The following is a 23,597-nucleotide window of genomic DNA, read 5'->3' as shown; positions in this document are numbered from 1 at the left end:
AAGTCAAAGGAAAGGACCCTCTCTTACCACAGTATCAGCCCTACTGGTTTCAGGCTCTTGGCATCCAGAACTGGAGAAAAATTCATGTTGCCTTAGGCCACTAAACTTGCAATAATTCATTACAGCACCTACAGGAAATGAATGCACCTAGTCCTGTGTTGTATTAGCCTTCATGACCAGCACTAGGACTTGAACTCTAGGCCTTATGGTCTCTCATCTTTTGTAACTCACGGTAAGCTACCATGTGAGCCATACTTCCAGTTCTAAATTCTAATATTTCACATCACTGATTCCCCTAACTTCTTGAAGTACTTAAGGTACTTCATTATAATTTTTTAGGGAGGGGTGCCAGTAATGGGGCTTGAACTCAGGGCCTGGGTACTGTCCCTTAGCTTTTTTACTCAAGGCTGGCGTTCTACCACTCTACTTTGGGTTTTTTTGCTGTTTAATTGGAGATAAGAACTTTCTGCTCGGGCTGGCTTTGAACCTTTCATGATCCTCAAATCTAAGCCTCCTAAGGAGCTAGAATAACAGGCATGAGCCATCAGCTTGCATTCATTTTGTATTATCCATTATATCTAATATGCCTGTCTCACCTGACTTCTACCTAGCATTAATAACTGTATCCATCACGAATTAAGTAATGGCTGACCACCGTAGCCAAACAAAAACAGCACTTGTGCAGAAGAATGCATCTCTAGCCTCTAAGGACTTCTGCAGATCTACCACGGCCCCTGTCTAACTTGCCCACCTCCCATCCGTCCTCACAACAAGCAGTCTTGCTGTTCTCCCTGTACATTCACCCAAGGCTCACAGTGAGACGTCCCTGAGTTATTTCACATGAACTATGCCATTGTTTGTTTCCTCTGTACAGTAAATAACATGGCATTGCTATTCTCCTGCTTCTTTCCTTATTCCTTCAAAATAACAATTCCTTGGTTTCCCTTTTTAAAAAAGAAAAAATACAGAGCCTAGCTTAATGATACTCTTCTCTTTTGGGGGGGGGGAGGGGAGTAGGATGGGGCAAGTCTGAGACTGACTCAAACCTGATGCTTTCACTCAAAATTGGCTAGTTCTCTCCCAATAGAGCCACACCTCCAACCCCTAGCTTAATGATACTCTTGTTGCTACTTTTTAACCCCTTCAAAAGGGAGATCTCTTCTATTCAGTCTTTCTTTCTACATTCAATCTATACAGAAAATCCAAATGTCAGACTTCACTAAGATGTTAATTGCTTTAAGAAGCCATTGTTAACCTTAAGTTTCTGACTTCCTTATTAAGAAACCCACTAAACTGGGAGAGCATGAACAGGTGACAATGTCCAAAAAGAAATGCCTAACAAACACATCTAATTTGAAAAAAGAAATCCACTAAAGTTAATATGGATGATATAAATTCTCCATTATGAGCATGAGCCTCCTTGCACATGAAAATAAACATTCCCTAAGATTTCCCCATTCTTTTTGTGCCATGCCTCCAGTCTGGCATTTTGCTGGTTAACTGGAGTCTCTCAGACATTTCTGCCAGGGTTGGCTTTGAACCTCAATTCTCTACCAGCTTCCTAGTTAAGATTACAGATGTGAGTCACCAGTGGCCAGCAAGGCCTTTTGTTTTTAGCATGCTGATCACTTGCTTTGCATGTTAAACAGTAGCAACTGACCTGCTGGCATGTCAGAAGCACAGATACAATTTGGGAATAGAGAACTCCGCTGGAATCTACTTTTAGTCCAGGAGATGGCTTCGGCCTCCTTAATCAATTACACTGGACAATACACTAGGGAAAAAAAATCAGATCTTGCACAGTGGAAACTTTGTAAAATATTTATTTTTCTAGTACAAGTAAGATTGGGAAATATGAGATATCCAGGTGCTGAAGTAAATCAAAAGACTCTGGATTTTCTAGTAAGATTGTGATTTTCAGTATGCATTCTCTATAAATTTTTCTCAGATCATAGATTCAAATCTCTGTGTAGGAACACACAGTCATTTCAGTCAGAGGCAACAAGAGGGCCACATTAGCATGTAGAACCTTATGGTGCAGATGACTAACCGTAACTGTTTGTCCAAACACTGAACACTGGAGGCATCATGCTCTGTTTTCCTCACCTGACCCAACATGAGACTTTATGTTTCCTTTAGGACCATGTCATTTATATAGTTGGTAATGTTCACTTTGGGATAGGTACTCTGTTTCCCCCTGGTCCTGAGGTTTAAACTCAAGGGTATGGGCACTGTCCCTGAGCTTCTTTTGCTACAGGCCAGCTCTCTACCACTTGATCCACAGCTCAAGAAAATAGGAGAAAGACTTGACAAATGGGATTACATCAAAACAAAGCACTTCTGCACAGCAAAGGACATAGCTACTAAACTAGAAAGACGGCTAACAGAGTAAAAGCTCTTTCCCAGCAATACACCAGATGAAGGCCTAATATCCAAATATACAAGGAGCTCAAGAAACCCCTCCCAAAGCAAATAAGCCAATCACTAAATGAGAAAAGGAACTAAGAAGAGACTTTTAGAGGAAGAGGGAAGGATGACAATGAAATACATGAGGAAATGCTCATCATCCTTCACCATAAAGGAAATGCAAATCAAAACAACTCTGAGAATCCATCTCATCCTAGTTAGATTGGCCAACATTGTGAATTCAAACAACAAATGTTGGTGGGGATGTGGCAGAAAAGGAACGTACTGCACTGTTGGTAAGAATATAAACTAGTCCTTCCATTTCCTTACGAATGGGGCAATGTCATTCTTTCTGATAGCGGCATAAAATTCCATTGTGTATATGTACTACATTTTCCTTATCCATTCGTCTACTGAAGGGCATCTGGGTTGGTTCCATATTTTAGCTATGACAAATTGTGCTGCGATGAACATTGTGCTGGTGGAAGGACTTGGAAAAAATTATACTAAGTGAAGTGAGCTAGACCCAAAAAAACATGGACTCTATGGTCTCCCTCATAGGGAATAATTAGCACAGGTTTAGGCTAGTCACAGCAGAGGATCACAAGAGCCTAATAGCTATGCCCTTATGAATGCATAAGATGATGCTAAGTGAAATAAACTCCATGTTATGGAAGTGACTGTTATATCACTGTTGTAATTACTTTCAACATGCCATGTGAAACCGTAGCTTCTATTGTTGATGATCCTTTCTGTGGTTGTTCCTGTGGTTGTACTATCACTGTATCTTATCTGAGTACACTGGAAACTATATATACTGGTATTAGAACTAGGGAAGTGAAAGGGCATATCAAAATCGAGAGACAAAGGATAAAAAGACAAACGACTCCAAAAGCAATACTTGCAAAACCATTTGGTGTAAACCAACTGAACAACTCATGGGGGGAGAGAGAGAAGGGGAGGGGGAGGAGGGAATGAGGAGAGATAAACAGTACAAGAAATGTACCCAAGGCCTAATGTATGTAACTGTAACCTCTCTGTACAGCACTTTGACAATAAATAAGAAAAAAAAAGAATGTAAACTAGTCCAACCACACTGGACAGCAGTCTGGAGGTTGCTCAAAACAACAACAACAACAAAAAAGAAAAACAATATAGATCTTCCCTATGACCCAGCCATACCACTCCTGGGTATCTACCCAGAACATCACAAGCCAGGATACTGTAAAGACGCTTGCACATCCATGTTCATTGCTGCACTATTCACAATAGTCAAGTTATGGAAACAGCCCAGATGCCCTGCAATCAATGAGTGAATCCAAAAACTGATACTTGTACACAATGGAATTTTACACAGCCTTTAGAATGTTATTTGCAGGGAAATGGGTGGACCTAGAACAATTAATGTTAAGTGAGGTAAACCAAATCCATAGAAACAAACAGTGCATGTTTTCTCTCATATTCAGAAGCTAGATCTAAAATACACCAAGACATAATAAATTATACAGGACTGTAGGCATTCACACGCAGTGAGAGCAAAGGAGGATATTCTTAGAAGAGGAACAAAAAGGTGCAATACTTATGTGTTTGATCATACAAAATGATATTTATATCTAAATGAACTCCAGGAAATGGAAACAAGAGGTTTGTTTGTTTGCTATTTTTGTTTTCTTTTTGTTCTGATTGTTCATTTATATTTCTTTGGGAGGGTAAGAGGGAGCACAGAAATGGGAGGGACAAAGGGTGAACAAATGTAGCAATGGTAGTCACTGGACATTGTGTTGAAAATGAACTCTACAACTTGTGGGTGGGATAGAAGGGAAAAACTAGAGAGAGCAAAGGAAGGGTGACACTGTCCATAAAGAAATGTTCTCATCACCTTACTTATATAACTGTAACCCTCTGTACATTATATCACTGTTATAAATTTTTTTAAAAATAAAGAATTTGGGGCTGGGGATATAGCCTAGTGGCAAGAGTGCCTGCCTCGGATACACGAGGCCCTAGGTTCGATTCCCCAGCACCACATATACAGAAAACGGCCAGAAGCTGCGCTGTGGCTCAAGTGGCAGAGTGCTAGCCTTGAGCGGGAAGAAGCCAGGGACAGTGCTCAGGCCCTGAGTCAAAGGCCCAGGACTGGCCAAAAAAAAATAAAAAATAAAAAAAAAATAAAGAATTTGGTAGGATGGTATGGTAGCATCCTAGGAATTCTTCCACCACCCCCAAACACATGATCCACTCAAAGAAGGATTCCCTCCACTCCACCCACCCACACGCCTCCCAAGGGTATCTGATGGCCCAAATCTGTCCACCATCAGAAACATTTCTGAAAAGGAACCTTCCAGATAGTTATACCAGTTCTACTCTAAGTCCCCTGGGCAAGGAAGTAAGGGATGAGAGGGGGAAAAAAAGTTTTCTGTTTCCTGTCTCCATTCCACATATTTGGGGGAAAACAAACTTTCCTAATTCTCCAGAGCAGGTCTTTTAAACAATGAGTTTCCTCATATTGTTATCTGCACAAATATTTAAGAGTAAAACATTTACCTAGGCATGATACCTGTAATCCCAGCTAAACAGGAGGCAGGAGAAGGGCTGTAGGTAGGAAGGTCATGGCCTGGGGCTGGAGGGGGGGGGGAGGAGGGGATTAGATCCTACCTGGGAACAGGGCTCAGGTGGCAGAGAACCTGCCTGACAAGTACAAGGCTCTCAAACCATAGTACCCCCTCCCACCAATAAAAGTAAAATATTCAGCCAATCTTGTTCCCATAATACGTTAGCATCTTCCAAAACTAAACGGTTAAAAGTCATTTACTCCTGCTTGACATACATGCAGTGTGAAAATGCCACTACCTAAAGAACCTGAGAGGAATTCCTTTTTTATCTTTCAGTAGCATATGGACAAGTAGAGCAAAAGACACAACAGTGTGTCAAGCGAATGGTTCAGCCGCAGATCTTACATAACACCACACTGCACAGTGACCTCGAAGTAAAAATGTTTCCACCATAGTCGCAGATTCTGTGACTCTTCAAGGAACTTCACAGAAAATGGCTTACAGACAACATGACCTTTTCATTTCTGTTACAACTTTGGCTGGGCTTGAATCCCTCCCTTCCAAATCCACTTGCAAAACTCTGGGAGGCAGAGGCTGGGACTGTGTTCTCTAATTCTCCCTCCTCAGCTGTTCTCTAACCTTCTGCTGAGAGATGGCACTGGAGGGAGATGCAAGGCAGAGTGGAGGGAGACAAGACTCTGGTCAGCTGCCCCTGTCAGCATCCCCACTGTCAGTACCTGGATCCAGCCTCTAGCTTCTCTGGGCCTCCTCCCATCCCAGGGGCCAGCCAAAGCCCAGGAGCTTCCCATGCTCAGAGATTGGAGTCTCAGGTCTTTGGGGCTCTTCCTCTTAAGTTTCCTATGATCTGATAACCTCAATTTATTCATTCTCATCACTCAGAATGGTGTGTCCCTGGATTTGCTACTTCTCTGTCTCATTTTGCTCTTCTACCCCCTCTAGCACCTGGGATATTCTCCATATTAAAGCTCTTGATGAATACCCAGTATGCTTTCTATGATCCTGGCTGGATCTAGCAATAACAAAGGTTGCTCTATCACACATAAAACTTTTTGTTATATATATATATGTGTAGTATATATGTAATATGTATATATAACACTGTATCAATCCTATTTAATCTTCAGGGAACTAGTAATTATTGTTTCCATGTAGCGTAAGAAAAATGATGCTGAGATTTTTTACTTTTTTTTTTTTTTTTGGTGCCTGTATTAAGGCTTGAACTTAGGACTTCATGCTTTTTTCTGCTCAAGGCTGACACTGCTTCTTAAGCCATAGCTCACTTCAGGCATTTTAATGGTTAATTGGATATCAAAGTCTCACAGACTTACCTGCTTGGCTGGCTTTGAGCCATGATTCTCATATCTCAATCTGAATTCAAACATGAGCCACCAGTGCCTGACTGAAGCAGAGATGTTTTTAAGCCTGATCAATCGGAAACCACAAGTAGGCCACCCAATTAGAAGGTAGTGGATGGAGCTGGGATACAATTCTAAGTCTGGCTTCAAGGCTGCCATGTTTCCTACAAAACTGTAAGGCTTCTCTAGCTCTCTGTGGTTCTTCGCAGACATGTTCACACTGCTCACAAGAACTCACTGTAGGCACGTGCTTACTTTCTTATCTTCTCATGTCTTATTCTACAAGTCCACTTCCCTGTTTTCATGCCACTGCTTGTCTAGCTAGACAGTATCATTTATCCTGTGGAATGTCCACATTCTGGATTTGGCTAGTTATTTCTTTATGGCATCATTTAATTTGGCTTTCCATCTTGCATCTGTCTTGGAAACTCAAAGTAGGCTGAAGCAGAATCTAGTCAAACCTCTTTTTCAAACAAGAATATTTTGTCTGGATGTTATGTGTTTCCCACCCCAGCACATCAGGAGTCACATAATGTCTGGTTTTCTACTGTCTATAATCCTAAGATTAATCAGTGGATTCAAAGCCTAAGCCTTTCATTATCATGGGAATTTGGAGCTGTAAGTGCAAAATTATCACTGTCTACCGTAAGCTTTGGCACAAGAGATGGCCAACATACCCACTGTGTAAAACTAAAAGATACACAAACCCTTCTCCAGAGGGAAATAATAATGCTATTATTAAAATCTTCAAATAAAGGAAATGCTAATTAGCTCATCCTACCCCTAAGAAACCTCTGGTAAGTTTGTTTCTGCTGATCTATGTCAATCAATAAAATAGTCACAGCTAGACAGTAGTTCCAAAGTTTAGTTCCAAACTTCTGTGTTCCTGCTTACATGTTTTTCTACCAGTGCTGGTCGTGAGGCTTGAATTCAGGGTCTGGGTGCTGTCCCTGAGCTTTTGTGCTTAAGGCTAGAGCTCTACTACTTGAGCCACAGCTCTACTTCCTGCTTTGTTGGTGCTTGGAGATAAAAGAGTCTCAAGGATGTTTCTGCCTGGGCTGGCTTCAAACCTTGATCCTCATATCTCAGCCACTATTGTAGCTAGGATTACAAATAGAAGCCACCAGCACCAGGAATCTGCTTGCTTTTTTGAATCGTGTGTCATGTTTGCCCATTTGAAGATGGAAATGTCACCAACGTGGCAATACTTCAGAAGATTATAAGGTTAAGTGAGGTGGTGCACATTTGGAATCTCAGAACTAAGAAGGCAAATGCAGGAGGTTCTTGAATTTAAGGCCAGGCTGGGATACTTATTGAGATGATGTGAGCCAATGCCAGTGACTCACGCCAGTAATTCTAGCTACTCAGGGGGCTGCGATCTTCAGATCATGGTTTGAAGCTAGCCTGGGCAGGAAAGTGAAGCTCTTATTTCCAATTAGTCAGAAGTAAAACTATGGCTCAAGTGGTAAAGTGATACACTTGAGCAAAAGTTTCTCAGGAGACAGCACTCAGGCCCAAAGTTCAAGTGCCAGGACTGGCATAAGAAAAAAAAAAAAAGGCTATCAGAAGGGGGGAAAAGTTATAAAAATTAAGAAAAATAGACAAGCTAGATTTTACCAAGAAAGAAGGAAAATGAAAGGAACTAGAAACTGCCACAATGCACATCTGAGATTTTTTTTTCTGGTGCCAGTCCTAGAGTTTAGACTCAGGGCTTGGGCACTGTCCCTGAACTGTTTTGCTCAGGACCAGTGTGCTCTACCACTTGAGCCATGGCTCTACTTCTGTCTTTTCTGACAGTTAATTGGAAATAAAGAGTCTCATAGGCTTTCCTGATGCGTCTGGCTTTGAACTGCAGCCTCAGATCTCAATCTCCTGAGTGGCTAGGAAAACAGATGTGAGTCATGGGTACCTGGCTTAAAGAGATATTTATGAATGACTCTTGCCACTAGCCTTTGGCAGATACACTAGCATTCTAACCATTACCTAAAAATTGGCTGCTAATATTTCACTATTTCATAGAGGCTATATTAAGATGTAATTCCTTAACAGAATTACCATATTATATCATACTTAAAGTCCTATGTAAAAGAACTAGATGTCAATGGCTCATGCCTGTAATCCTAGCTACTCAAGAAGCTGAGATCTGAGGATCACAGTTCAAAGCCAGTCTGAGCAGGAAAGTCTGAGACTCTGATCTCCAATTAACTACCAAAAAAAGCCAGAATAGAGATGTGGCTTCAATGGTAGAACACTAGGTTTGAGAAAAAAAAAAAAAAAAAAGCACAGGAACAGTGCCTAGGCCTTGAGTTCAAGCTCCAGGACTAGTACCACTCCCCCCACCCCAATAAAATTCTACAAAATATGGTTCATCTTAAAGTAAGGGAATCAAAGTAGTCATCTTTATACCAAACACCTGATCTGGGATCTCATTTCCCAAGGTACTGAAATCCCTAAACAAATATTAACTTAAAATATGGGAATATATTGAGTTTAACCTTCAGTCACGGTTTCCATCTACAAAGTATATTTATGACATATGAAAAATATTTTGCATCTACCAAAACATTAACTCTTTCACTCAAAGATAAAATGCAGTGATACTATTATGAAGATAGCATTATGTAAGCTATTCTTAGCCACAATTTTTTGCATGCATGTATTGATTGTGTGTGTGTGTGTGTGTGTGTGTGTGTGTGTGTGTGTGTGTGCACACATGCATGCTGGTAACAGGGCTTGAAGTTGGGGTCTTGGGCTCTCACTCGGGACTCGGGCACTCTACCACTTGAACCACACTTCTAGTCCAGCATTTTTGCTAACTATTTGCAGATAAAAATCCAATATTTGTCTGCTTGGATCAGCTTCAAGCCACCGTCATCAGATCTCAGTCTCATAAGAAGCCAGGGTTACAGGTGTGAGCCAGCAGTGACCAGCCAACACAACTGATTTGATACAAACTAAAGTGGGCAGGGATGGGAGGGACAACTGGGGGAAAGCAAAGGGAGGGATAGCATTAGTCAGAGAAAGAAATGTATTCATTACTTATGAAATGGTAACCTTTTTGTATAACCCCTGAATAACATAAAATTGTATTTTTTTTAAAATCCAGACCAATCTCACTCAACTATCAAAGAAATCTTTTACTCAAGTTTGTGTTTTGATGAGGGCTCTGTTTTAGCAGCTCATCAAATGTCACTTTAGAAGACTAATCTGAAACACACACACACAAAACTAGTGATATTTACAAAGACACGAAGACCCACCAACAGCTTTCTAGCACTACTTCTCCAAGGTAAGCTTAACATCCTTGCATTTTCATGGTCTGGAAGAGATTACAATCATTTCCCCTGATCTCTTCAACTACTGGTGTCCCAAATTCTGACCATGACATCATTATTATGCCTTTGGAAATTGCTGACATGAACTATTCAATTGTGCTACTAGTTTGCATTCATTCACAATCTCTTCAGGCTATCATCTGAGCAAGAGGAAGCAGACATTTTAGAATAAATGTAAGTAGGCTTATTTGTCTTTTAAGAAACTTGCCAGCCAAGTGCTAATGGTTCACATTTTTAATTCTAGCTATTCAGAAGGCTCAGATCTGAGGATTGCAGTTCAAAGCCAGCCTAGACAAGAAAGTCAATGAGACTTATCTACAATTAACCAGAAAAAGCCAGTAGTGGAGCTCTGATAGAGAGCCAGCCTTGAGCCAAAAATAGGTAGGGTACAGTGTCTAAACCCTAAGTTTAAGCCCCAGCATAAAAATGAAAATATAAGTACTTGATAAAGAGACCTTTATATTTAAATATAATTGGTACACTCACTAGAAAAACTCAAATCAACAAGATCCTGTCTGGATGAGACTAAAAAGACAATTCAGCAATTCAAGACACTATTTCAACTTTTAAAAATGCAAAGAATAGTAGGGGGGGCGGGGAGCTATGATATGAGAGAAGGATTTTGAGTTCTAACACATCCAGCAGTTGAGAAAGAAAACTTTGGGAAAACTATTAGCAATAGAGTTAAGTGATTACATCTTAACCCCCCACCCCCCACCCCCCGGCCATTCCTGGGCCTTGGACTCAGGGCCTGAGCACCTTCCCTGGCTTCTTCCCCCTCAAGGCTAGCACTCTGCCACCTGAGCCACAGCGCCCCTTCTGGCCGTTTTCCATATATGTGGTGCTGGGGAATCGAACCGAGAGCTTCATGTGTAGGAGGCAAGCGCTCTTGCCACTAGGCTATATTCCCAGCCCACATCTTAACTTTAAATAGAGAAATTCTTAATTCTTACCTCCCACTGTAAGTGAGGCGGGATATTTCGGATCTGAAGTTTCCGAATCCTGTAGAAAAAATTAGTTTAAAAAAAAATTTTAAGGAACAGAACATCCCAAGCAAACCACATCAATAGTCCCAGCCCACTGCCACCCACTGTCGAAGTTAGGAACTATTTAAAATATTAATTTTAGTATTAACTACAAGTGCAAATACATGCATACGTGTACACATGAGCACACACTTGTGTGTGTGTGTGCGTGCGCGTGTGTGTCTCCCAAATGTGGCTCCAGGAAGAAAGTTAATCATGAGTTGCAGAATGAGACCATTTGGAAGGCTGGCATTATTGGATTGTTGTGACATATTTTAAAAGCCATCCATGATAACTAGCGGATGTTTGAAGGAGAAAAAAAAAACATTTTCATCAGATGACTATATTCAAAGTTCAAACCCTTTTTCCTCAAATTAAGTCTCCCAGGACACAAAGATTCAGTCCAGATGTTTTTTACTCTGAGATCACAGCCAAGACCCAGGGGAATTCAGAGAACACAGACTGGGGTGGGGGGAGGGGAAAGAATCACACATTTATTTATTTTCACTATCCCTTTACTAAAATTCAACACTTTCTTGAATTATGACTGTTGGCACTAAGTCACAAAGAATGATAGCACTTGAAATTTTTATATGAATATAAATCAGATATTTTCATGCCACACCAAGTTGTTGCCGATATTTAAATATCAACACTCATTGCTGTTAAGTTTAGATATATTGCTAAAACTTGTTACTTCTGTTAAGAAGCACATATTTCTGTAAGTTTTTAATCTGCTAGCTGCATTTTGATATGACTTGTTTTGTTGATAAGCTTATGTACTTCATGTGCTTAAAAATATCCTGAGGTTTGAGACTGCCACAAGAATTCACAGCACACGTGCACACACACACACACGCACACACGCACACAAAAAACAAACCATTATGAAGATTCTTCATCTTAGTTAAAATGCTCACTTATATACATGTACATGTAGATTTGTGAAGGGAGAGAAATAACTCACTGAGTATGTGAGATTGTACTACAGGCACCACATGCCAATCAATCCCTTTGAAGGGAAAGACATTTACAGTTAACTATTAAACACCACAATGCTAGTACAGTAGAGCACACTTAAGTATTTACCTCCATGGCTACCAGGGAGACCAATGGAGGGGATTTCAAGTTAGATACCACCTAAGACAAGACAGACCTTAATAATAACAATAAATTATCAATACCAATTTAGCAACTGACCTTGACATCAAGTGAAATTATTAGATTTCTAAACTGTGGTAAACTTCCCTACCCAGGTCAATTTTGAAATGAACACAGAGAATAATGGCACTGCTCTCATAAACCAAATTCAGGCACACTGCAATCAAAATGGAACAGGAAAGGCAGATAGTGTGTGTGTGTGTGTGTGTGTGTGTGTGTGTGTGTGTGTGTGTGTGTGTGTGTGTGTGTGTGTGAGAGAGAGAGAGAAAGAGAGAGAGAGAGACTAGGATTTGAACTGAGTTCAGAGCAAGCTTTTAACTTGCTAGGCACTGTCAATTAAATCAGCTTTATGACAGAGTGAAAAAGCAAATCATCAAGAGATGAGTGTATCAAAGAAATGGTTAAAAAAAAAAAAAAGCCTCGATTTAAGGGGAAATAATTCCAGCCGCCACCTAGTTAGAATTTGCAGATGAAATAGTTTGGGATGTTTCTAAAAATGATTCATTCTCATAATCATTAATGAAGTAAGACAAGTATGAACACATGGATTTCTGAGCTGCTGTATATTCCTTCAGCTAACATAAGTTACTGACATTGTAAATATTTACCCCAAGTAACTAATGAGGTAAGAACTTTTTTCTATATATATGCAAATATAAATCTATTTTAATCATGCATCTGACACCATAAGAACTGGCAGCACAGTACTAAAAAATGGTATATTCACCACAACTGGGCTCATTGGGGAAGTACATATACACCCTAAAAACTTTCCCAAAAGTCCCATGTAAATGTACATTAAAAAGTTCAAGTCAACTAGCCGATGGTTAATCACAAAAACAAATATCCACTACTGAGGCTTCCAAGAAATTGTTTAAATGGGATAATATCTTTTGTACATTAAAAGCAATCCAAAGACTGAGCTTGCTAGTGCATGCCTGTAACCCTAGCTACTTAAGAGGGCAGAAAGAAGGATTTTGGTATAAAGCTAGCCCCAGACCAAAAAAAAGAGGACCCTGTCTGAAAAACTAAAGCATAAAGGGCTGAGAAGCATGGTTCTAGTGGGATAGCACTTGCCTAGCAAGAATGGGGGCCCAGAGTTCAAAACCCAAGCAACACAGAAAAGAAAAAAACAAAATCCACTGTGTTTCCCAAGACTTTCTTAAAATGAACATTCAACATTCACATATTGGGATTTACTGCAAAATAATTCTTTTTTCTTTTTTTTTTGCCAGTCCTGGGCCTTGGACTCAGGGCCTGAGCACTGTCCCTGGCTTCTTCCTGCTCAAGGCTACCACTCTGCCACTTGAGCCACAGCGCCGCTTCTGGCCGTTTTCTGTATATGTGGTGCTGGGGAATCGAACCTAGGGCCTCGTGTATCCGAGGCAGGCACTCTTGCCACTAGGCTATATCCCCAGCCCATGCAAAATAATTCTTTCCTTTAAACAGATGATTTGTTTCCGTTATGTCATCTTAGACAAACAGAACTATTTCTATACACCTAGTGTTGACATCTCACATTGTTCATTCCTACTACTCTTTTATCTTACCTTTCTGCTTCTGATTCCTGAAACAAATCGACCCAAAGACATGAACTATACTCATGCAGCACAGGAAAGAAGGCAAGAAACTCAGGACCCCACACAATCAAACAGTCAAAGAAGCCACAATCAAACATGATCATCTTGCCACCTCTTTGACCATATCCCATCTAACCCTTTGGAGTAAAGTTATATTTAGGATTATAAATACTTGAGTCAACAAAGTAAATATTGTTTCTAATACACTATTAAATCATGAACTTCAATTCAACAATTAGCTAAGTTTTTTACTTCCTCCAGCAGCATACATAGTAATAAATAGGATGTATACATTTCATAACAAAAAAATCTACTCACAAAACATAGAAGACTCGCCAGGTGCTAGTGGTCACACTCATAATGCTACTCATCTTTGAATGCAATCTGAGGATCATGGTTCAAAGACAGCACAGGCAGACAAATCTTCTAGCCTTTTACCTCCAATTAACCAGTAAAAAGCTGAAAGTGAAGCTATGGCTCAAGTGGTAGAGTGTCAGCACCAGCCTTGAGCAAAAAAGCCAAGCGAGAATGTGAGGAAGGCCTGAGTTACCTACAACCTTCCATCAAACAGCCCCAAATCCAGAGTATACAGTTTTCTTTACCTTATTTCAGTTGTCCCTCTTTTTTTTCTATCAACACTAACAATCAAGTGGGAATCATTGCATTCACACTTAATCAGCAAAAGACACTGAGGAGCCAACTAATGCTGCTAATACCAGTTGCAAACAAGAGAAAAACCAAGTCACATGGGCAACTTGCTCCCTTTACCTTGTTTTACTATACAAAGGGATGGTGCCCAGGTCACATGTGGACAGGTTGTTTCTAAATACAAAGTCAAACCATGTAAACCAAGAGCAATAAAGTGTATCCTTTCCTATCCACTTCTTAGTATCACTTTGTCCTAGCTACAAACTGTATTCCAGCTGTGTCAGACTAAGTCAATCTATACCCAAAGAGGAATTTGCTCAGCCTGGATAAATCTGATACTGTCACATGGTGATTTTCCCTATCCTTTCATTTATTCCCTACACATTTTATACAGTTAAGATGACACTTTTAAATAAAATTCTCTCCTAATGATGACTTGAGCCCTACCCTTACGGGAGAATCAACAGACCCTGTAAGAACTCGAACAAATAATGTTGAGTGAGACAAGCCTAGAACACAGAAAACAAAGGGGCAAGATCTCCCTGATATATGACTGTTAACAAAGGGAGACGGAGAGACAGTAGAGACCAAGTCTGTGAACACTGTGTATGTGCTTGATACATTGTATATTGCATATGGGTCTACCTGACCTAGACAAGGGATGGAAAAACAGGTTGAAAGATATCACAAGAAATGTACACACTGCCCTACTATGTAACTGCACCCTCTTTGCACAACACCTTGTAAAAAAATTTATGTTCAATTAATAATAAAAAAAAATAATAATAAATTATTTATCAAAAAAAAAAAACAGACCCTGTAAGATCTTATTCGGAATTGACATTCTCTATTGTAATTTTGTTCATTTATTTTTAAATTTTCTTTTGTTTTCACTGGAAAGATAATGCTCAGTTTTAAATGTTAAAGTTATACAAGTTGCTTTGTTACAATAAAACTAAATGTGTACACACAAAACAAAAAATTAAAAAGCTCCATCTTTGAAGGCTAATAACAATCCAAGTAGATAAAAAGTGGGAGAAATGACCACTATCACCTAACTGTCCGTGCCACAAAGAATAACTCTGCCTTAGTGCTAAGTCGGGAATGTCTTATCAAATTCCCAACAAAAGGTGCCACTTAATTCAAGGATTTTTTTTCTTATATCATTTTTTTAGGCTCAAGGCTTAGCTTTACATTTGTAGATGGGGGGGGGGGGGGAAGAGGTCCAAGAAAAAGGACTGCTAGCCAGGAACCAATGGACTAAACCTGTAATTCTAGCTACTTGCAGGAGAATGAGACAGGGAAGATAACAATTCAAGGCCAGACCAGGCAGAAACATTCATAAGACCCCTTTCCCAGCTCATAGCTGGGCACAGGTAGGCACAGTGGCCTGTGCCCATCAATCTAAGCTACTCAAGAAGCTGAAATTGGGTCACAGTTTAGACCAGGCTGGGCAGAAAAGTCATGTCAATGGAGGGGTCATTCCAGCAATGATGAGAGAAGCCTAAAGTAAGAAGTTCTTAGCCCAGCAGCATGCCCAGGCAATCCTATCCTAAAAATAATTAGTGAAAAACAGGGCTGGAGATGGGGCTCAATGGAAGAGCACCTTACCTAGCAAATAGGAAGTCCTAAATTCAAACCCTAGTACTGCCCAAAAAAAAAGAGGAGGGAGGGATAGAGGTTTGCAAAATAAGCTACAATGTCTAGGGAAAAAAAAATCTTGTGTATGTTATAAATGTGGAAGAGTTAATAAGGACATAGATTTACATTACTCACTGAAAACAAAACACAAATAGAACATTAAGTGCCTCATTGTAAAATGTGTTCTTGCATAGAATCTCCAAGCAAGACATACACTCACACAAAAATAAGGGAGAGAAGGGAAAGAAATATAACATTAAAATAATGACAACAGCGCTTGCTAGTAGAATCATGAGCAATTTTCAACTTCTTTTAGCTCTTATGTTTAAAAAAGAAACTCTACCAATTATGAAAAGGGAATAAACTGGGTGCTGGTGGATCCTGCTTTAATCCTAGCTGCTGAGATCTGAGGATCACAGTTCAAAGCCAACTAAAGCAGGAAAGTCCATTTAACCACCAGACTCCAAATAGCCACCAGGAAACAGGAAGTATTGTTGTGGCTCAAACTGGTAAAACTCTAGATCCTTGAGCAAAAGAGCTCAGGGACAGTGCTCAGACATGATTTTAAAAAAAAAAAAAGCCAGAAGTGGAGCTGAGGCTCAAGTAGTCAAGCTCCAGCCTTAAGCAGACAAAGCTAAGGGACAGCACCCTGAGTTCAAGCTCCAGCACAGGCACACAAAAAAAATAAATTACAGGGGCTGGGGATATAGCCTAGTGGCAAGAGTGCCTGCCTCGGATACACGAGGCCCTAGGTTTGATTCCCCAGCACCACATATACAGAAAAACGGCCAGAAGCGGCGCTGTGGCTCAAGTGGCAGAGTGCTAGCCTTGAGCTGGAAGAAGCCAGGGACAGTGCTCAGGCCCTGAGTCCAAGGCCCAGGACTGGCCAAAAAAATAAATAAATAAATAAATAAATAAATAAATAAATAAATAAATAAATTACAGGGCATAGTGGTACATGCCTATGATCTTAGCACTTAAGAGGCGGAGGCAAGAAAACCACAAGTTTAATGCCAGTCTGGGCTACATAGTGAGATAGTCTCTCGAAAAGAGAAAACAGGAAAAACAGCTGAACTTAGTATTACAGGATGCAGACTTTTGTTTTTGTTTTTGTTTTGCCAGTCCTGGGCCTTGGACTCAGGGCCTGAGCACTGTCCCTGGCTTCCTTTTGGCTCAAGGCTAGCACTCTACCACTTGAGCCACAGCGCCACTTCTGGCCATTTTCTGTATATGTGGTACTGGGGAATCGAACCCAAGGCTTCATGTATACAAGGCAAGCACTCTTGCCACTAGGCCATATTCCTAGCCCCCAGACTTATTTTTTAATCCCTGAATAACCAAGGATTCTTGTGGCTTTCATGCTGAGATTTTACCTGGGGAAAAAATGCCTGTAAAACAAAGTATCTCTCAACATTTCAACACATAGAAGTGAACACCAGCAAAAATTTATATTAAATATAAATGTCAGCAATTATGACTCCAGAAAGTAGCTCTCTCCAAAGTCTAACACTAAACTACACATCATTCTTGAAAAGTAGGATGCTAAGCCTCAAGTAAGTTAAAGACTTGGCTATAAAAATTTGTGACTGATGTGTTGTTTGGCATTGCTGGGCCCTGAATCCAGGACCTTAGAAATCAAGCCTTCTACCTCTGAGCTACAGACCTACCTCTTCACATAAAATGCTTGAAGCCAGGTGCCGGTAATCCTAGCTACTCAGGAGGCCGAGATTTAAGGATCATGGTTTGAAGGCGGCTCAAGCAGTAATTAACCACAAAAAAAAAAAAAAAAACTAGAACTGAAGCTATGGTTCCCAGTGGTAGAGGTAGAGCTCAAGCCTTGAGAGAAAAAGCTAAGAACAGTGCTCAGGCCCTGAGATCAAGCCCAAATACTGACACACACAGAGACAGAAATAATAAAATGCCCGAATCACACTTAAAATTAATCATTCCTAGCTGGGCACTGGTGGCTCACACCTATAATCCTAGCTATGCAGGCTGAGATCTGAAGATCAAGGTTCAAAGTCAGCCCACACAGGAAGTCGGTGAGGCTCTTGTATCCAACCACCAGAAAACTGGAAGTGAAGCTATGGCTCAAAGTGGTAGAGGGCTAGCCTTGAACAAAAAAGCTCAGGGGGCAGCGCCCATACCAAGCTTTATGTCCTATCAAAATCATCATCACCATCAATTAATAATTCCTGTACATTTTATAGATAAATTTTATAAGCACTATTTTTTCCCCAACAAAACTCGAACAAGAGTTACACAGGGTCTCCCCCTATGTAGACCAAGCTAGCCTCAAAATCACAATGCTGCCTCAGCCTCCCAGGTGATGGGATCACAGACTTGGGCCACCACATCTAGCCAAAACTCAACATGTTTTAAGTGATTTTCAAAGAAGTCCATGTTCAACTGAGTACTTGAAATACAATTGGTCCAAATGAGTTGCTCTGTAAGTATAAAAATCACAGTGGGATTTGAAGACTCGGTACAAAAAATGAATTTCTCAATGATTTATTATGCTGTTTTCAAGTTAAATGATTAATATTTTAGGCATGCTTAGTTTTATGAAATATGAAAATTAATTTTGTTTCTTTTTAATTTTTAATGTGGCTACTAGAAAGTTAGATTATGAATACTTCACATATTTCAATTGGACAGAGCTAACAGAAAACTTAGTGTGCTTGATATTCAAAGGCAAACTGTTTAAATTTTGTGTCAAAGGCACTCGAAAATCAAGAGGCAGTTTTTAATGTAGTATTTATTTTCCACATAAAAGATGTTTTATAATGACTAAACTTAAAACTGCTACATAGGAATATCTCCATATTAGCACTTTTGATTTCTTTTGGGGGGGGGCAGGGTGGTGTGGCTTGAACTTGGGGCCTGAAAGCTGTCCCTGAGCTCTTTTGTTTGAGGCTAATGCACTACCACGTGAGCCACGGTGCCAACTTCCGGTTTTCTGGTGGTTAATTGGAAGTAATAATGATGGATTTTTCCTGCCTGGGCTGGCTTTGAACTAAGATCCTCAGATCTCAGCCTCCTGAGTAGCTAGGATTACGAACATAAACCACCGATGCCCAGCTTGATTTCTCATTATCACAAAATAAGTGTGGCCTTTATCCACGGCAGAGCTTTAGAAGTTTGTAAGTGGAAAAGTTCCCAAGGATCATTATGAAACTGCACAACTTTCTCCTGAGCCTTTTTTTTTCCCCCAGTCGGTCGTGGGGCACTGTCCCTGAGCTTTTCAGCTCAAAATTAGTGTTCTACCACTTGAGCCACAGCACCACTTTCAGTTTTCTGGTGGTTAATTGGAGATAGTTTCAAAACTTTTCCTGCCATGGCTGGCACCACCATCCTCACATCTCAGCCTCCTGAGTAGCTAGGATTACAGGCGTGAGCCACCAATGCCCAGCACACCTAAGACTTTTAAGAAGATAAAAGGACAGTATTTGGGGGCCAAGCATGGTGGAATGTAATCCTAGCTCTCAGGAGGCTTTGGCCGGAAGCAGGCTAGTCAACACGTCAGCTGAGGCTACATAGCGAGTAAGACCTAGTCTCAAAAATAAAAAGTGGGAGTGGGAATATGGTTTAGTGGCAAGAGTACTTGCCTCGTATACATGAAGCCCTAGGTTTGATTCCTCAGCACCACATGTATAGAAAAGGCCAGAAGTGGCGCTGTGGCTCAAGTTGGGAGAGTGCTAGCCTTGAGCAAGAAGAAGGCAGGGGCAGTGCTCAGACCCTAAGTTCAAGGCCCAGGACTGGTTAAATAAATAATAATTTTTAAAAAGTAGTGGTTGTAGTGGTGATGGTGCTTGTTTTTGCATTTGGATTTTATTTTTAGGGGGAGCAAAGAGACGGGAATGCAGAAAGGGAAGAAGGAAAGGTGAACAAATGCAATCATGCTGTTCAGTATGCATTACATGGAAAATGAACTATGTAACTTGTGGGTAAGAATAGGAGGAAAAATTGGGAAAGGGAAGGAAGAGGTGACATTGTCCAAAAAGTAGAAATATACGTATCACCTGACTTATAAAATGGTGACCGCTTTGAACAATACCTTAATAACAATAAAATTGTATCTTAAAAAAGAAGTGACAATGATAAAAACATGTCTCCTGACAATCCTCACCATCAATGTGATTATGTGCAAAAAAAACCAACCACAACAACAAAAAAACCCAACAACCCATTACCTATGTCCTCAACAAATGTCTAAGTACAGAGAATACAATTTTCCAAGGATCGCTTCATTTTTACAATATGAATGCTTATGCTTAACATTTTGGCTAGTTACAAGTCCAAAAACAAGGAAGAGGCAGCACCAAGGCCAAAGGTCTAAGTAAATGACTCTTCCTTCCACTGTACTTAGGGCTTTATGTATTCATGGTACATGTCCCTGAGTTCAAGCTTCCTTGAGCACACACACCAAGAGATTAAAACAGCCCTTTGCCTCCCAGCCAAATGTTCTACCTCTTTTGAAAGCATTACAATTAGCAAAAGAACCATAAACTCAATCTGTAATTAAGAATCTGTACAGGGCATTAAACTTTAGTGGGCTGAGCTTTATTTACATTTTAATACCTTGTAAAAAATGTTGAAAGAAGTGTTTTGGAAATACACAAGCTTTAAGTTTAATAGCCAAGCCCTCTAATAACTGCCTGAAGCCTGATTTGCAGAAGCCAGCCCACCAAAATGGAAGTGATCAGAACAGACTGTCCACAGGCCAGAGGTGCGCACGGGCACCCAAACACACCCCAGCACCAGTAAGCTGCCCACAGGCATTCTTTTTACACAGGCTCTTACTGGAGCAAGAAAGTCTTATGTCAAAATTGTAGCGCTTTTTTGTCCTAATTTCCCCCTCATCATGTATAGACACTGGAGTTTAGTCTACTCTGATGGCAACTAGAGCCTAGGTTTTAGAGCACATCATTTATAAGCATTTAGGATTCTAAATCTCTTCTCCAGATATAGACAGACAGACAGGCTGACAGATATTTGCAAATAAGTAACAGAAGTCAAATTGCAAATGTCAGTAACCTTAAGGTACAATCCCTTAAAGATTATGGATTGTCCTAAATTTTGTGCTAGATCAGTAAAACATATTCCACCTGGTATTTTTTTCATTTTTATAATAACTAAAAACAATACATAAATGTGCTCATACCTTCCTGAGAGCAATCATACATATCAAGAGGTGATAGTGTTCCAAACTTAATTGAACTTGATAGGTTTAGAGTGGTAGCGTGTAAACCATGTTAAAATTCATTACAAAACCAGGCAACTAGAACTTTATGCTTTGCCAAAATTTAACATTTTCTAGTTCCTTGTATAAGATTACTTACATAAGGTTAAAAGCTCATTTTGAAAAACTTACATGTTAATACTGATACACAAATATGGTCAAAAGTAAAATTTATCAATTGGACCTATATATTTAAACATATAAATGGTGACATTTTATGGGGGGGGGGGCATCCACATGCTAGGCCTGAGGCTTGAACTTAGGGCCTGGATGCTATCCCTGAGCTTTTATGCTCAATACGCTCTACCACTTGAGACACAGCTCCACTTCCAGCTTCTTAATTTTTTTATTTTGGTGCTTAGAGATAACAGTCTCACTGATTTTCTTCCCTAGACCAGCTAATAGTAACATTTTTTTTTAATAAACTAGGCATCGAAATTTAAGGACATACAACTTATCCAAGATGTAACTCAGTATTAAATTACTACCTATAATTCCATATCACACACACACACACACACACACACACACACACACACACAGTCTCATGAACTTTCCTGCCCAGGCTGGTCTCAAATCTTAATCCTCAGGTCTCAGCTTCCTGAGCAGCTATGGTAACAGGCCTGAGCCACCAGTACTCAGGCTTTTTTTTAATTACCATGGGGAGGGGGGTAGTGTTACTTAATTCCTGTATTTTTTACAATGTAATTTATGAAAAAGTTTGAGGTTCTATTTTTCTTTCTTTCTTAATTTTTTTTTTTTTTTGCTGGTCCTGTGACTTGAACTCAGGGCCAGAGTTCAGTCCCTGAGCTTCTTCTGCTCAAGGCTAGCACTCTACCACTTGAGCCACAGCACTACTTCTGGCCTTTTTTGAGTAGTTTATTGGAGACGAGAGGCTTGCAGATTTTCCTGCCCAGGCTGGCTTTGATTATCTCAATTCTCAGATCTCAGCCTCCTTGAATAGTTAAGATTACAAGTATGAGCCATTGGCACCCAGCTGAGATCTTATTTTTCAATGAATATCCCATTCACCAAGACCTAAAAGTAGGTAAAACACTGAAGAAATTTAAAATGCAATAGATTGTTTTGGCTCATGAGTCTGCATTTTGCACAAAGTGACTAGTATGAAAAAACACAAATCTGATTCTGTTTAACATTGTTGTGGCACAGGTAATATCCGCAGTGCTTTGTGAAGGACGGGTATCAAATGTATGCCCTGGTGTAACACACACAGGAAGAATGTCCTGGTATAGATACTCCAAAGAACAGAGTCAAGTATCTTAGATTTATTGCATTTAGGTAGCTAAAGTTGGCCGGAAGCTAAGCACAAACTGCTCATGTGAAACGAAGCTTAAAGCAAAGACTTCATCTAGTGCCATGACATCAGATTATCATAACTATCTTTTCCATCTGCACCGAATCACTGCCTTCGGCATGCCACCATCATGCTAAAGTATCCATTACCTGAAAACCCCTTACTTTTGACAGTCTAAGCAACAGAGAATTGGTAGTTAAACCGTGCTATCTTCTTTTAAATAAGCCATAAACTCAGACCAATATAAACAAAATAGGGTAGGAAAGAAAATTCAATGTAAAATTCTGACTAAGAAGGGTAAGAAAGTCACCATTTGACACTATTTGAATGTCACCATGTAACAGCCATAAGTAATACTTACAGTAATAAGTTTCAGACAGCAACCAGTGTGTTAAAAAGTTAGTGAAAGGCTGGGGATATAGCCTAGTGGCAAGAGTGCCTGCCTCAGATACACGAGGCCCTAGGTTCGATTCCCCAGCACCACATATACAGAAAACGGCCAGAAGCGGCGCTGTGGCTCAAGTGGCAGAGTGCTAGCCTTGAGCGGGAAGAAGCCAGGGACAGTGCTCAGGCCCTGAGTTCAAGCCCCAGGACTGGCCAAAAAAAAAAAAAAAAAAGTTAGTGAAAAGCACTAAGAAACAAGATCTTTACACTGTCTCATAATATCTACCTCAAAGTTCTTACTACAAAGTAAAACACAGTAACTTTACCCTAAAGCAACTTAGTAGAAGCACCTTAGGCAATTAATCAAAGTGATCGCCACCACTGGAGCAGGACCAACATCAAGTCAACACACTGCCCCAAGGTTCTCCACTAAGGATGCGTAATGGGAACTTTTAACTCTCATTTCCTGTGTGAGGAGCAGAAAACTACTTGTTTTTCTCATTTCTCTTTACTTTCCTCTGCCTTCCTAAAATCCTTGCTAAAACTTGCACCTTGTGAGACTCTCCTTTTGAGGAGACATCCTGAAATGCTCATGCACAGATCTTTCAAAGTCTTGTGATTTGGGGAGGAAACTTTGAAGTAGAGGGAACCCCCTCATCCATCATCTAGTGAATCATTTGGTGACAGAAATTGGACAGCCTGAACCAGAAGTTGACTCTAACAAGATCTGATCCTCCTTGGAGAATTTGTAGTCAGGCTCCTTTAGGATAGCTTTTTCTTCTTACAAGTACTTACTTGTCAAATTGAGTCAGATTTTAAATCTTAGTGGATTGCAGGCTACCAAACTGCAAGCTGATATGGTTTATGGGGTTAATTCTACTAAAACTGAAGACTAGAGGTATCACACACCAAGTGATGCTGAACCAGGAGAT

The 23,597-nt window shown here is 40.2% G+C and overlaps 1 protein-coding gene across 3 annotated transcripts in view; it reads right to left on the bottom strand.

Moving 5' to 3' along the window:
- Igf2bp3 (insulin like growth factor 2 mRNA binding protein 3) overlaps positions 1 to 23,597 on the bottom strand; it is a 104,856-nt gene that overhangs the window by 57,450 nt on the left and 23,809 nt on the right. For all 3 annotated transcript variants that reach the window (XM_048339688.1, XM_048339689.1, XM_048339691.1), the window contains exon 3: positions 10,623 to 10,671. In XM_048339688.1, coding sequence (XP_048195645.1) covers positions 10,623 to 10,671 — 49 coding nt within the window. The remainder of the gene's footprint in view (positions 1 to 10,622; positions 10,672 to 23,597) is intronic.

The sequence above is a fragment of the Perognathus longimembris genome, chromosome 2 (assembly GCF_023159225.1).
Source record: "Perognathus longimembris pacificus isolate PPM17 chromosome 2, ASM2315922v1, whole genome shotgun sequence".
Lineage (NCBI taxonomy): Eukaryota > Metazoa > Chordata > Mammalia > Rodentia > Heteromyidae > Perognathus > Perognathus longimembris.
This window is presented reverse-complemented; position numbering and strand designations above follow the sequence as displayed.